A 15,635-nucleotide genomic window follows, 5' to 3' on the forward strand; every position below is an offset into this window, starting at 1 on the left:
GGGATTAAACGAACTAATAATCGCGTTGGAGAGTGGTTTCGAAGGATGGGCCTTCGTGAAGTGGTGACGTAGTGCGTGAGAAATAAGACCATTGCTATCGCTTCCATGATAGTCCATCGCAAAATATTAAGTGCACAAGTGTGATTTATGAAATGGCCATTACTCTTATCTCTGAGATTGAGAATTTGGAAAACGTTAGAGAATTGTACCTGTAATTTATTGCTAAATTATTAAAAATAGTAAGCTGAAGAAGTAAACCTTGAATAATAAATCAGAATTTAATTTACATAATTAAAAGTAATGGAATTTTTCCTTTTTAAACATAAATATATTCCATAGTTATATTACATATCAAAATTACAAAAAAGCAAAAATTAAACCTTTAATTTTAACATTTAGAAGAATAATTTTGGTCTTTTTCTTCGAATTAAATAATGTATGAAAAGATAAAACAAAAAATGCTAGTTAAAGAATGAAATTAATATTAAAATTATCATTGTGAATATCAATTTTACCGAAGTTTTATACACATTATAGATTTGATTTTAATGCTGATTTATTTCGCGAAATATTAATTTAATCTGTAAAAATTTATATAAAATTTGCTATTATTTAAAAATTATTATTATGCAAATGTATTATTATAGGATCTAAGAAAATAGGGAATAGGAATTCAAAAAGTTGGGTATTTATTACCTCATAATAATTTCCTCCTTGTTATCATATTTGTTCGTATTTGTTTTTGGATATAAGGATTTTTACTATATTATTAATATATTAGAATTAAACAATAAGCACCATATCAAAATTGAAATGGTTATTTTCTCTCACAATTAAGAAATAAATATGCAAAATAATAATTATTCTAAATTAATTATAGCAGTATCGAAATGATTAATAATAAATAACAAAAAAATTATTAATAATTTGAGGAAGAATTTATAGAATTTTTGACTGAGCAAATATTAACAAGAAAAACAAATAAAAGAAAAAATAAAATGAAGTATAGATTAATTTTAATACTAAAATTTAACATGATACTATCAATTCTATTGTAGCGAGTACATCAAAGTAAAATATGAGAAAGAAGTACTTAACATCTGAAATGAAACAATTTTTATTAATTTTGAATCAAAATGATGATAATGTTCATAGTTAAATTACCGTTGTAAATCCTGCATAACATGGAGTGAATACACCTAAGATGTGAAACATACATGCTGTTGAGCTTCGTGTCATAATCAATAATAAAATCTTTTGTACCTTTAACGGTACAAAATACCATATAGAAAAATATCTATTCAATGAATGATATTTTTTTTTACTGTTAATGCAATTAATTTCATGAATAAAAAGTTCAAACTTACAATTCATCAAATAATTCTTCACTGTTGTCTATAAGTATTTGACCACTATGGTTACATAAAAGCATAATCATCAACTGCTTGACAAATAAGATGAGACAAATTAAAATTTCTAAATGATCCTTAGTAATTATAATCGCATTTTTTAGCTGTAAAATAATTAAAAATAAATATATTTAATAAAATATACTCATTTAAATTGATTACATTTATTGATGTATTTATTTATTATAAATTCGCAGCATCTCTTATAATGTGTTTCACAAAATTAAAAAAAATTCAAGAAAGTTTTATGCAAGATTGCCTATATATAATGTCTTTTTAATTTCTATTCACACTATTGTTTTCTAAATTATGCATTATTTAAAAAAAATATATATATAAAACTTGTATTTCAAGAAATCATCTAATGATCAAGCATCAAATATATTTAAAAACTTTTATTGTTTTTGAAATTTGACGATAATTTTTCTTTTCTTAAATGAAACTATATTTTGTCAAGATTGTAATCTTCAATACTCAAATACGAATTCATTGTCCCAATTATGATCTATAAAAATCATTCAAAATCACATAATTGTTAAAATTTTATCGATAGTTGGAAAATATTCCTCATTGAAGTAAGTCATTAATATGATGAATAGTATGATTTATGTCGATGTATATATTTTATCGAAGTTATTCCATAGCATTTAAATTTTTCGTTAAAATTATATGAATGAAAAGGTTTTTAGAGATGAATCATCCATTATATGAAATAAGAGATGTCTCCCAAATTAATTGTGATATTTTTGAAAAAAAAGAAACAGAATAAATCATTATATCGATTTACAAAACTGTTAAAATATAGGATAATAAGAATAATTTTTACAAATTAATGATAATAAATGTCGAATAATGTAATGAATAATTTTGAATGATGTTCAAAAATAATTAGGATAATAAATTCATTTTGGAATAGACAACGATTCTCATTAAATAAAAACATATAATTTTATTTTAAAAAAACACAAAATGAAGGATTTGAGAACTAGAAAAACTTTCACTTAGCCAAATCGAAGAGTTATCAAAATTATCTACTTTCAAACAAGTACAAAATATTATTTTGTATAATATGTAATTCAAGAAATTAATTGTGTAACAAATTAAAATAAAACACTCGGTATATTGAGAATCCTGACATATGCGAATTCATTTATTATTATTGTGCAATAAAGAAAAGGTACTTACGCGATGTAGAATTATAGTCACTGAAATCACAGTTAGAAGAGTAGATATCATAAACTGTTTTCCTGAATTATTTATTATGACATTGATAAGTCTTTTATAGCCATATGAAATTTGCAAATAAAATATTAACATAAGTATCTGTTGAAATCAATTTATAATATAATCATATTCTAATTTACCAACTGGATAGCTTGGTTATGAATATCTATCACGCGATAAAGCTCTCTGAGTTTCGAGTCCATTTGTTTCGATGAGAGATTGACTATAGTTAAATATATAATAATCTTTTGTATTCGATGGCTAAAAATATGAGACATTCGTAAATAAATATCGCTTAAGAATTTTATAATATATTATTTAAATTTATTTTGTTCGTGTTCTACGGTTTGTCGAAAAAATTAATGCATTCTTTAAAATACAATAATTTTTTTAAAAGTTGTACTGAGTAATGAGTTTTTTTTGAAAAGTTAAATGAACTAATTTAATTTTTTATAATATATAATAAAAATTTTTGAAGATGTTTTTGAATTTCTCGAAATTGTGAAGAAAATAGTGAAGGACATTTTAAAAAATTTTTAAATATACGTTATTAAATCTTTATAAATAAGTAAAAATTTTGTAACTATATTTATGTATATACATGTTAAAAATATCGAAATCCCAAAAATCGATCAATAATTTTAATAGTGATAAGTCTTAAATGGTAATATGTGAACGATTTCAAGCAACTTTTTTCCTTCTGAAAATTTTCATTTTCATTTGTTAATGAATTATTACCGAAAAATTGTGGCCAATCACATTTAGTTAATATCTAATAAATAATAAAATTGATATAAAAATTTATGCAAAAAAAAATTGCTTAAAATCATTTAAGAGTTTCCAATCAAGATTTATTGAATCGATTTCTAGAATATATATATTAACATTTAATATATTAATATATTATTAATATATTATATATTAATATATTATAATATATAAATTTAATATATTAATATATATTATCTATAATACATCCTGTATATTAATATTATATGTAAGATATTATATTATAAGTAATATTATATATAATATTATATATTATATTATATATAATATTATAAGTAATATTATATGTAAGAAATAAGGAAAATATAACATTTCAAATAATATTAAATTTACGAATTATTATAATTATATATTATAATTATGCGATCTTGCTAATTATAATCTTATGAATGTTAATTCATATTGTAAGAAATGTTATAAATACAGTAATTATTAATATTTATTACATAATAAGTATTATGAGATGAATATGATAATTTTACTTACCTAATAATTTTAAACAACACACCTGTATGATAACTATAAAGTCCAAGTATCGATTCCGTACATGTTACAGATAATATTACAAATATCATAAGAAACATATAATTCAAGCATAGAATATCAACATATATGATTCTTTTATTAGAAAATATAGTAATATAATGAGCGATATGTGTACGAGATTCGTTCAAAGGCATTATAAAATCCAATATTATAGGATACAATAACAATATATTGCACAATGCAATAGTTGCATAAATCATCCCTAAATTTTGGAAAGATCATTGAATAATTGACATTTAAACTCGAATATTGATATAATATTTTCATTGAAAAATCTTTCTTGTTAAAAAAATTTTTATAAATCTTTATAATCTTTATAAAATAACGTATAAAAATATTATAAATATTATAATTATATTAAAAAGTATATAAAAAAAGATTTTATATATATAATAAAATAATAGATATACAATATTATTAATGAATATATACAAATATTTGTAAATATTTAAATGTTGCAAAGATAATGTAGATTAATATCGCCAAAGAAATTACACATTTCTTACAGAGAAAAATATCAATCATATGACAGGAATCGTTGAGGCATTTTTTTCGTATTCGTATTTCTATTGAATCTTGTACTATATTTTCCTCCATACGCATATGATGAAATAAATATTTTATCTATGCCAAATAAAATAAGAGATAAATATATTTTTTCATTAAAAAGTTTAAAATAATTTAATTTTTACTTACCATAGGGAAAAATATTATAAAACTTATATATCGTAACGAAATTATTATAAGCGGACAGGTTGTAGACAATATTAAAATACAATTTCGTAACGTAATTTCAGATCTTAAAAGTGACACAATCTAAAAATATATATCTATTTATTAATTAATGAATAATGCTTAAAAAATTTTTAATTTTTTTAATGATAATCTAATATTTTAATCATGCTCTTATCATTATCATCATTTGTATAATATTACAGTAAAACAAAAATAAAATCATAAGTAGAAGTAAGAAATGTAAATATGAAGATAAAAATTTGATAGATATTGACTTTATGTTCTTTTATATATATCTTTTATATATTATATGTATAGAAAATTTAATCAAATAGCATACATAAACAGATTGAACGAAAAAATATAATAAATAAATTTTCGTCATTTGAGACTTTCTTTTAAAAAAATTAGATTTGGAAATTTTTTAGGCAAATATTTCAAATTTAATTTTCCGAAATGAAATTGTTCTTTGATTAAATCAGATAGAATTTATAAAAGAAAATTATTTTACATATGTGAAAATATGTGAAAAATGTAAAATTACATTTTAATTTTTAATCCTTTTTTTTTTGTTAAATAGATATATATATATATGTTGATGGAAAAATTCTAAAATCTATTTACAATATTCACTTTTTTCACTTAAAAATTAAATTTTTATAAAATATATAGTAAAATAATAAAAATTATGTCGTGTACATATATTAACTTTAATTTAAAATATATTAACTTTTAAACAGTGTGCGAAATATACTTTTATACATTCGTATCGCATTAATATCCGTATATTAATCATAAAATTAAAATATTAATATATCAATATATTATTATTTCATGTATATAATACAATAAATATAATAGAATAAATATTATTAATTTACGGAAAAGAACATTAATATGTAATAAATAGACAATATCCTATTTAAACTATTTAAATAAAAATACAATAAATTATACAAAGAAAAATTATAATTTTCGTCACCTGAAATATTACATTGCCAAGAAACAATGTCAATAGCAATAATCTCTGAATCCACACATAAATTGAGTTATCATACGGCCATAATCCTACGATTTTCAACACAGTACGATAGCTATGATAGTGTTTGTCGAATACGTCCATTTTTCTAGTCAGATATCAACTCATATAGAACTTGAAGAATCATTCGACTATACCTCGGCTTAATATATTATTTATGCTATTATTTTTCTCTCTCACATTTTCATAGTGTTATTTTTTTACAATAATAATAGTATAATGTGTAACAATTGCAGTAAATTACAATCGATCGATTTTATGCATACATTCTGCAAGGAGATTTTTCATAATAGATATTGATTTCGAGAAAATTATAGTTTTTAAGTTTCTTGTTTATATTATTAATTTTTAATATCGTTTTTTATATTCTTTCATTTTTTTTTAATCTTTTCCCCTTCTGTTCCAAGTAAGAGAATGAAAATTTGTTATGATGAATAATATCTTCCAGTTACCTTACGAGAAAACTTCTTTCTTACTTATATCGTTACTTTATTCTATTTCTACTTTATTCTACGAATACTTCATATCGTTATTTCATTCAGTGAAAGTAACAAAAAGAAATTGGAAGAAACGAATAAAGAAGGATGTGTTTGAATTGAATAGTAATATATAAGTGATTTTATATGAAAAATATTAATGTATTATAATAATTACTAATTATTGTTTAAAGTAGATATTGATTTTTAGATACTGAACGCTGTATTCATATTATATAAATAATTATCATTTTAAACTATTTTGTAGTTATTAATACTTGAACGTATTATATTATTTTTAATTTGATTTTGAACGAAATTATACGCAAATCTAATTTGTGTAGAATAATGAAACATGAAGTATCTCCGAAATATTTTGAATATGAAATTCAATGCAATTTTATCAGGATTTTTATCATAAATATGATAGAAAACATGTATAAATTTATAGAATATTAGAAATGATTACAAAATGAATGTCATAAAATCAATTGAGAATATGAATTATAAGTAATAGTCCGTTATATAAAATAAAAATATTAAATAGAAACATCAAAAATTTTAAAAGAATTTATTTCTGATCACTAAATATTTAAAAAAATATTTAATTTTTTGAATTTTTTGAAAAAATTTTTGGAATTCTATAAACACTTTTTTTAACATATTTAACATATTATGTAAAAGAGTCATACTAGAGAAGTCATCATAGAGAAAAATTTTGATTTTTACATTCAAATTTGGAATTAATAATCTCGAAAACACTTATTGCGAAACAATAATAGCATCATTCTAACCAAAGAATGAAATTAATATTAAAATTATTGTTATTATGAATATTAATTTTAGCAAAGTTTCATACGCATATAGGTTTGGTTTTAATGCCGATTATTTCACGAATATCAATTAATTTAACTTGTGAAAATTTATGTAAAATTTGCCACTATTTAAAAATTACTATTATGCAAATGTATTATTATAGGAATCTAAGGAAATATGAGGGAATAGGAATTCAAAAATTTGGGTATTTATTTTATTCCTCATAATAATTTCTTATATAATATTATAATATTACATAATATTTCCTTCTCTTTGTTATCATATTTATCCATACTTGTCTTTGAATATAAAGACTTCTACTATATTATTGATTCGAATTAATTAAATGTTATACAAGAAAATTGATGCAATTAATTTAATATAAATTAATTAAATTAAAATTTAATATAAATGCTATCTGATTTATATATATAAATGATATAATATAAATGATATAAATGTTCAAGCACTATATAAAAAATAAAATGGTTATTTTCTTCTAAAATTAAGAAATAAATATACGAAATAATAATTATTTTAAATTAATTATAATGATAACGAAATGATCAATTATAAATAACATTAAAATATTAACAATTCAAGAAATTGTATATAGAATATTTAATTGAGAAAATATTAATAAGAAGAACCAACAAAATAAAGAACAAATATCAAAATGAAATACAGAATAATAATAACTGTTTATTTAAATATTAATACGATAATTATATATAAAATTTAATATGATATTATCAATTCTGTTGTATCGAGTATATCAAAGTAAAATATGAAAACGAAGTGCTCAACATCTGAAATGAAACAATTTTTATTAGTTTGAATTAAAATGATGATGTCTTTATTTAAATAAATTACCGTTGTAAATCCTGCATAGCATAGAATGAATACACTAAAGATGTGAAATATACATGCCGTTGAGCTTCGTATCATAATAAATAATAAAATCTTTTGTATCTTTAACGGTACAAAATACCATACTGAAATATATCTGTCCAATGAATAAAGATTTTTTTTTTATTGTTATTATAATTAATTTAATGAATAAAAATTCGAACTTACAATTCATGAAAAAATTCTTCACTGTAGTTTATAAGTATCTGGCCACTGTGGTTACATAAAAACATAATCACCAAATGATTGGCAAAAATTATAAGAGAGATTAAAATTTCTAATTGATCCTTCTTAATTGTAATCGCATTTACTACCTGTAAAACATTAAAAAAAAAGTATTCAATACGATATATTCACTTTTAAATTGATTACATTTATTTATTATTACTATTTATTCAATATATATATTCAAAATTCAAAACGTCTCATTTAGTATGTTTCATAAATTCAAAAAATTTTATAAAATCTTATATAAGATTGCCTTTGCATATACAGGGTGTCTCATTTTAATCTGTATTTGCACAATTATCTTCTGAATTATTAAAAAAAAATGTTATATATAAAATTTGTATTTCAAAAAGTCTTCTAATGATAATTTTTGTTTTTTTAAATGAACTTACATATATTTATCGAGAATTTTAACCTATTCCATTATTATATGAATTATGCTAGTCATTGAAATTCACTTAAAATCACATATAATTATTTAAATTTTGCTTTGATTATATCAGAAAATTTTTGATGGAAATAAATTATTTATATGAAGAGTAGTACAGTCATTGTCATAAATACTTTATTAAAGTTATTAGTTTATAAAATTTGAATTTTGATTTGAATTTTTTTCAGAATTGTATAAATGAAAAAGTTTTTAGAAAAGAATCAGCTATTATATGAAAAATCGTATAAGAGATATCTTCCAAATTAGTTGTAATACTTTTGAAAGAATGGAATATCATTTAGGAACATAATAAATTATTGTATCGATGTGCAAGGATGTTTTTTAAAATATACGATAAAAGAATTAATTTCTACTAATTAATAATAATGAATGTCGAATAATAACGAATAATCTTGAATGATTTCCAAAAATCATAATTAGAAAAATAAATTTGGAATAGACTAGGATTTTTATATAAAAATATAATTTATAATAAAATTATAATTTTATTTAAAAAAAAATACAAAATAAAAAGTTTGAAAACTAGAAAAGACTATCACTTAGACAAATCGAAGAACAATCAAAAATATCTATTTTCAAATAACAAGTTTCGTAATTCAAAAGATTAATTGTGTGAACAAATTGAAATAAAACCGGTATAAGTGAAAATTCTGACGCGAATGTGCGAATTCATTTATTATTATCATGTAATAAAAAAAAGATACTTACTCGATGCAGATTTATAGCCATTGAAATTACAACTAGAAGAGCGGACATCATAAACTGTTGTCCTGAATTATTTATTATAACATTGATAAGTCTTCCATTACCACATGAAATTCGCGAACGAAATATTATAATATATAAACATAAGTATATACAAAATTAATTTACATTAATATCATATTATATTTTACCAACTCGATAGCTTGATTATGAATATCCACTACGCGATAAAGCTCTACGAGTTTCGAATCAATTTGCTTCGGTGAGAGATTAAATATAGCTAAATACATAGTAATCTTTCGTATTCGATGGCTAAAAACATGATATTTGTAAATAAACATTGCTTAATAAAAAACTTTATAATTTTATTGTTTAAAATTGTTTTGTATCTATTTGTATAGTAAATAAAAAAAGTATGATAGATTTTTTAAAACATTATAACTTTTTTAAAAATTGTATCTAATAATTTAAGTTACTTTTTCTTTTTTTTGGAAAAATTTAGCATAATATATAAAAAATTTTTTATAGAAACGACAATTTATTCGCAAAGAACATAATGAAAGATATTTAAAAAAATTTTTTTTTACTATATATTAGATGTTTAAAAAAATTTTAAAAATGTATTATGTAGATTTGTTAGTATTTATGTAATGTATATGTATTTATATATATGTACATATTTAAAATTTCAAAATTCCTAAAATCGATCGTTAAAATTTTAATAATGACAAGGCTTAAAATGATAATATTTGAAAGATTTCAAGCAATTTTTTCTATCTGAAAATTTTCATTTTGGTAATGAATTATTATTAAAAAATTGCGGCAATGACAGAGCGTCATTTCGTTAATATCTAACGAATAATAAAATCGAAATGAAAATTATACCAAAAAGTTGCTCGAAATTATCTCACAATTATAAATCAAGACTTATCGAATTGATCTCTTGAACATATTTGTTTGTATATTAACACTTAATGCATATTACTTAATGTATATTAGGACAATGTATATATTAATACTCTATATAAGGAATAAGAAAAATATAATATTTTAAATAATTTACAAAGATTATACGATTTTGAAATCAATTGTAATCAAATGAATGTTAATTCATATTGTAAAAAATGTTATAAATACAGTAATTGTTAATATTTGTTACATAATAAGTATTATGAGAGAGGGATATGATAAATTACTTACCTAATAATTTTAAACAATATGCCTATATGATAACTATAAACTCCGATTATTGATTCCGTACATATTATAGATAATAATCCAAATGTAACAACAAATAAAAAATCCAAATATAAAATATAAAAATATATAGTTCGATTGACAGAAAATAATGTAGCGTAACGAAGGATATGTATGTGAGATTCGTTTAAAGGCATTATGAAATGCATTATTAAAAGATACAATAAAAATATACTAAATAATGTAACAGTTAAAAAAATCACACCTAAAAATTGGAAAAACAATGAATTATATTTAAACTAGAATATTAATATAATAATATTATCATTGAAAAAAGATTTTTGTTGTAAAAATGAAAAATTTTGTTAAAAGTAACAGGTAAGATAACAAGTAAAGATTACAAATATTATAGTTCTTAATATTATATATATATATATATATATATAGTTCAAAGATTATATATATAATAAAAAATTTATATTAAAATTAATAAATTTAATAATATACAATTATTTTGAAATATTTAATTTATTTAATCGCAATTTTTTTGCGATGACAAATATTATAAAAAAATATATATTAATTATATATTATAAATTTACATATTTCTTACGGAAAAGTAAATCGATCCTATGACAAGAATCATCGATGTATTTCGTTCGTATCCAAGTTTCTATTGAATCTTGTATTATACTTTCCTCCATATGCATATGATGAAATAAATATTTTATCTATGCCAAAAAAAAAAATGACATATAAAAATATTTTTCTATGTTAAAAAGTTTAGAATAATTTTAATTTTTACTCACCATAGGAAAAAATACTATAAAGCTTATATATCGTAGTAAAATAATTATAAGTGGACAAGTTGTAGACAATGTTAAAATACAGTTTCGTAATGTAATTTCAGATCTTAGAAGTGACATAATCTAAAAATTTTTTAATTATAATACGCTTAAAATATTAGATTTTATGATGATTATATATTTATAGTATTTCAATCGCGTTTTTAAATATATTATCATTATTATCATTTAATCGACGTTCTAAAATATGTATATATAATATGCAGTTTATTATAAAACAAAAATATAGACAAAAATAGAAGCAAAATATAGATGTAAAGATAAAAATGTAGATATTGGTTTTAGTATTTTTTTTTATACATGTATACAAAATCTAGTTGAATAGCATATATAAGAGAATAAAAAATAAAAATTAGAATAAAATTTTTTCATTACGTTTTTTGAAGAGTAATTGCTTAATCTTCAATTAGATGCAAAAAAATTATAAAAGAAAATTCTTCTATATCTGAAAATATATAACATTAAAGAATTTTAAATCTTTTTCTTTTTAAATAATATGTATATATACATATATTGATAAAAAATAATTCTACGACGACTTTTAAAATTCACTTCTTTCGAAAAGTAATTTTTAAACGAAATAAAATTATGCCGAATATATATATTAACTGGATATTGTATACTTCAAAATGTAATAACTTTTGAATATTATACAAATATGTTTTCATGCATTCGTATCTATTCGTATCGCTAATACATATATATCACTCATAATCTTAAAAATCATAATATATTATTATTTCAAAAATAACTATATTATTAATTTATGGAATAGAATATTAATATGCTAATAATAAATAGATATAACACAATATCCTATAAACTATTTCAGTAAAAGTACAATGAATTACATAAAGAAAAATTATAATTTTCGTCACCTGAAATATTACATTGCCAAGAAAAAATATCATTAACAATAATCTTTGAATCCACACATAAATTGAATTATTATACGGCCATAATCCTATGATTTTCAATACAGTACGATAGTTATGATAGTGTTTATCGAATACGTCCATATTTCTAGTCAGATATCGACTGTCATATAGAACTCAAAGAATCATTTGACTATACCTCGGTTTAATATATTATTCATAAGTATTTTTTTCTCTTGTATTTTCATAGTGTTATTTTTTTATAATAATAATAGTATAATATACAGCAAATTGCAGTAAATTACAATCGATCGATATGCATACATTCTTCAAGGAGATTTTCCATATATAATAGATATTGTTTTCGAGAAAATTATAGTTCTCAAGTTTCTTGTTTGTATTAATTATTAATCTTTATTGTCGTTTTTTTTATTTAGTCTTTTCATTATTTTTTCCTTTTCTATTCCAAATGTTGAGAGCATGAATAGTCTTTCGGTTACTCTACAAGAGACTACTACTTCTTCCTTACTTTATTCAATTACAAATACTTCATATCGTTATTTTATTTAATTGGAAAAAAAAAAAAAAAAAATTGGAAGAGATCGATAAAAAAGGAAATATTTTGCCCTAATGGTAATAATGTAAGAAAAAGATTTGCATAATATCTTAAAATATTATATTAAAATACTATATCGTATTAATTATTGTCTAAAGTAATTTTTAGATATTGAATGCCGTATTAATATTATTTAAATAATTATCATTTCAAGTTATTTTGTGGAATATATGTAGAATGCATTTAATCATTTAATTATTTGAAGAAGGAATTTTATTATTTTTAATTTGATTTTGAACGAAATTATGCACTATTGTAATTTATGTGAAATAAATAAATATAAAGTATATATGAAATATTTTAATATTTTAAATAAAATTTAATATAATTTTATTAGGAATATATGATAGAAAACATATATAAATTTATAATTTTTTATTATTAAAATTGAGGATTTATCATAAAATATATATCCTAAAATCAATTGAGAAATCATATGAATGATAAACAATGGTTATCATTCATATAATATATAAATATAATTATTAATTATAAATTTATAATAAGAAACAAATAAATTTGTTGGATAATATGAAAAAAGTTTATAAAATTTTTAAAATAGCTTTATAATAGCTAATTAAACTCTAAGCGGAAAAATAATATACAACATAAATTAATTGCATCCAGTTGGAAGAAATATAACTATTTATTGTTAACTGTTATTGTTTTTTAGTATTTTTAATTAATTGTTTAATATTAAAAAATCAAAAGAAATTTTTTACAATATTTTTTTAATATTATAAACTTCAAATGTAAAATATCGAGCATATATAAAATAGAAATATTAAGAACAAAATTTTTTAAGAATTCATTTTTAATTATTAAATATCTGAAAAAATTGTTTTTCTCAATTTTTTGAAAAAAACTTTTTGATATCCTATAAAAACTCTCCAATATATTACATGAAAATGAATCGCATAAAGAATAATTTTGAGTTTTGAATTTGGAATTGATAATCTCGGAAACATCTATTGAAACAACATACATTATTATTAAATTCTAGAGAATTTTAATTTAACACAATATTTTGATATTTTAATAACATGCAATATATGTATTATTTAATGAAAATTGATTTAATGAAATTAAATTATTATATTTAAAATTATTTAATGAAAATTGATTACATATCGAATTATAGCAAATTCCAAAATAATAGCATTAGAATATTGTATTTAAAAATACACAGATAAATTGAACAAACATTTTATTTAAAGCCATAGATAAATTATTCTATGACGTTCAATCTGCTTTCTTACCGATATCCATAAGAGCAAATAAAAATTCTCATAAATTTCGAGTTAGTAAAGATGAATGTATTTTTCTTTATTATAAGTATTATATTATTATAAGTATATTATTATAAGTAGTAACTTGATTAACAGAATAATTTTATTCAAAGAATAAAAATACTGTCAACATGCAATAGCAATGTAAAACAGATAAATGTAATACTTATACGAATTAATGGACATAAAATGTGGTATTAACCCGATCAAATATCAATATTAAATTTTTATTATTATTTCTATTAAAGTTTAAACTAAATGGCTTTGAATATTGTACAAATGGGATATCTGAATTGATATTTTTATGATCTCGAAGAACCATTTATTGTGATAGGACTGTATGATGGTTTATATTGAATGAACGAATGGTGATTTAATTGCTTCTTAATTGCTCACGGCTAATTGACTGCTGATTATAATAATTCTAATTATGTACTTCGATGTGTATCGTTCTATCTGATCTAAATTCTATTTTTTTTTTTTTTAATTGATCTGATTTAGAAGGTTGCCACGGATCTGGATTTGTCTTCAATCATTATTTTTCATGAAAACACAAACTAAGAGGGGAGAAAGGGTTAGAATAACCAATAGTCGCGATTGGAGGGCGGTTTCGAAGGATAGGCATTCATGAAGTGGTGACGTGAGAATCAAGACCATCGCTATCACTTCCATGATAGTCTGTCGCAAAGCACCAAGCGCGCAACTTGAGAAATGGCCATTGCTCTTATATCTCTGTTTAGATTGGAAACCTAAAAACTGTACCTACTTACAAATTATTGTTAGATTATTGAAAATAAGTAAGAAATAAATAAGATGAAAAAGTAATCCTAAATAGATTAAAACTTAATTTACATAATAAAATTACTCCTTTTTAAAAAATCATAAATCTATTCCTAATTATAGTTATATTATGATATTTAGATACTTATAAAAATTAAAAATTAAAATTTATTTATAATTTTTCAAAATTAAAAAAATAATTTATTATTTATTGCTTCTTTAAGATTTATAACCAGTTTATTCGAAGGAGTTTCTTGCATGGAAATCTTTTTTTCATTATTATTGATCCCCTATTATCGACCTTTATTAAACTTAAACAAAGGATAATGTTATTTGAGAAGACTGCCGTTTTTAAAGAGAGTTAAGTCGATAATTATATGTTTTTCACATACCTGGCTGAAACGGAAATCGATCGCAAGAATTATATATTCAAAATATGACTGATTCAATGACAATCAGCATTATTCAAGTTAAAAAAAATCTATAATAAATATATTCTGTTTAATTCTTGGTTATTATTATTTTGATATCTTTATGCAATACTAATTCAATTCAATTGCGATATTATTGAGTATTATCATGCCCTCTTCCAAATGAACTTGGAAGAAATTTCTGAAGGTCTTCATTAAAAATTTAATACTCTTGTTACAAATATTCTAACCGCTGGATTATCTATTGTGACTAA

The 15,635-nt window shown here is 20.6% G+C and overlaps 2 protein-coding genes across 2 annotated transcripts; both read right to left on the bottom strand.

Annotated features, from left to right (window-relative positions):
* Positions 1-1,049: 1,049 nt before the first annotated feature.
* LOC122717608 lies at positions 1,050-5,826 on the bottom strand. The gene is made up of 8 exons (XM_043941833.1): positions 5,686-5,826; positions 4,665-4,784; positions 4,475-4,592; positions 3,909-4,170; positions 2,774-2,894; positions 1,368-1,513; positions 1,165-1,297; positions 1,050-1,100 (listed from the first exon to the last, which is right to left on the bottom strand). The coding sequence occupies exons 1-8, from the start codon at positions 5,824-5,826 to the stop codon at positions 1,050-1,052; spliced, it is 1,092 nt and encodes a 363-aa protein (XP_043797768.1).
* Positions 5,827-7,786: 1,960 nt separating this feature from the next.
* Positions 7,787-12,409, bottom strand: LOC122717575. Its single transcript, XM_043941792.1, has 8 exons — positions 12,269-12,409; positions 11,334-11,453; positions 11,138-11,255; positions 10,528-10,789; positions 9,519-9,639; positions 8,112-8,257; positions 7,908-8,040; positions 7,787-7,843 (listed from the first exon to the last, which is right to left on the bottom strand). Exons 1-8 carry the CDS (start codon positions 12,407-12,409, stop codon positions 7,787-7,789), a joined length of 1,098 nt encoding a protein of 365 aa, XP_043797727.1.
* Between the last annotated feature and the right edge of the window lie 3,226 nt (positions 12,410-15,635).

The sequence above is a fragment of the Apis laboriosa genome, unplaced genomic scaffold (assembly GCF_014066325.1).
Source record: "Apis laboriosa isolate Shangri-la unplaced genomic scaffold, ASM1406632v1 scaffold53_cov140, whole genome shotgun sequence".
Lineage (NCBI taxonomy): Eukaryota > Metazoa > Arthropoda > Insecta > Hymenoptera > Apidae > Apis > Apis laboriosa.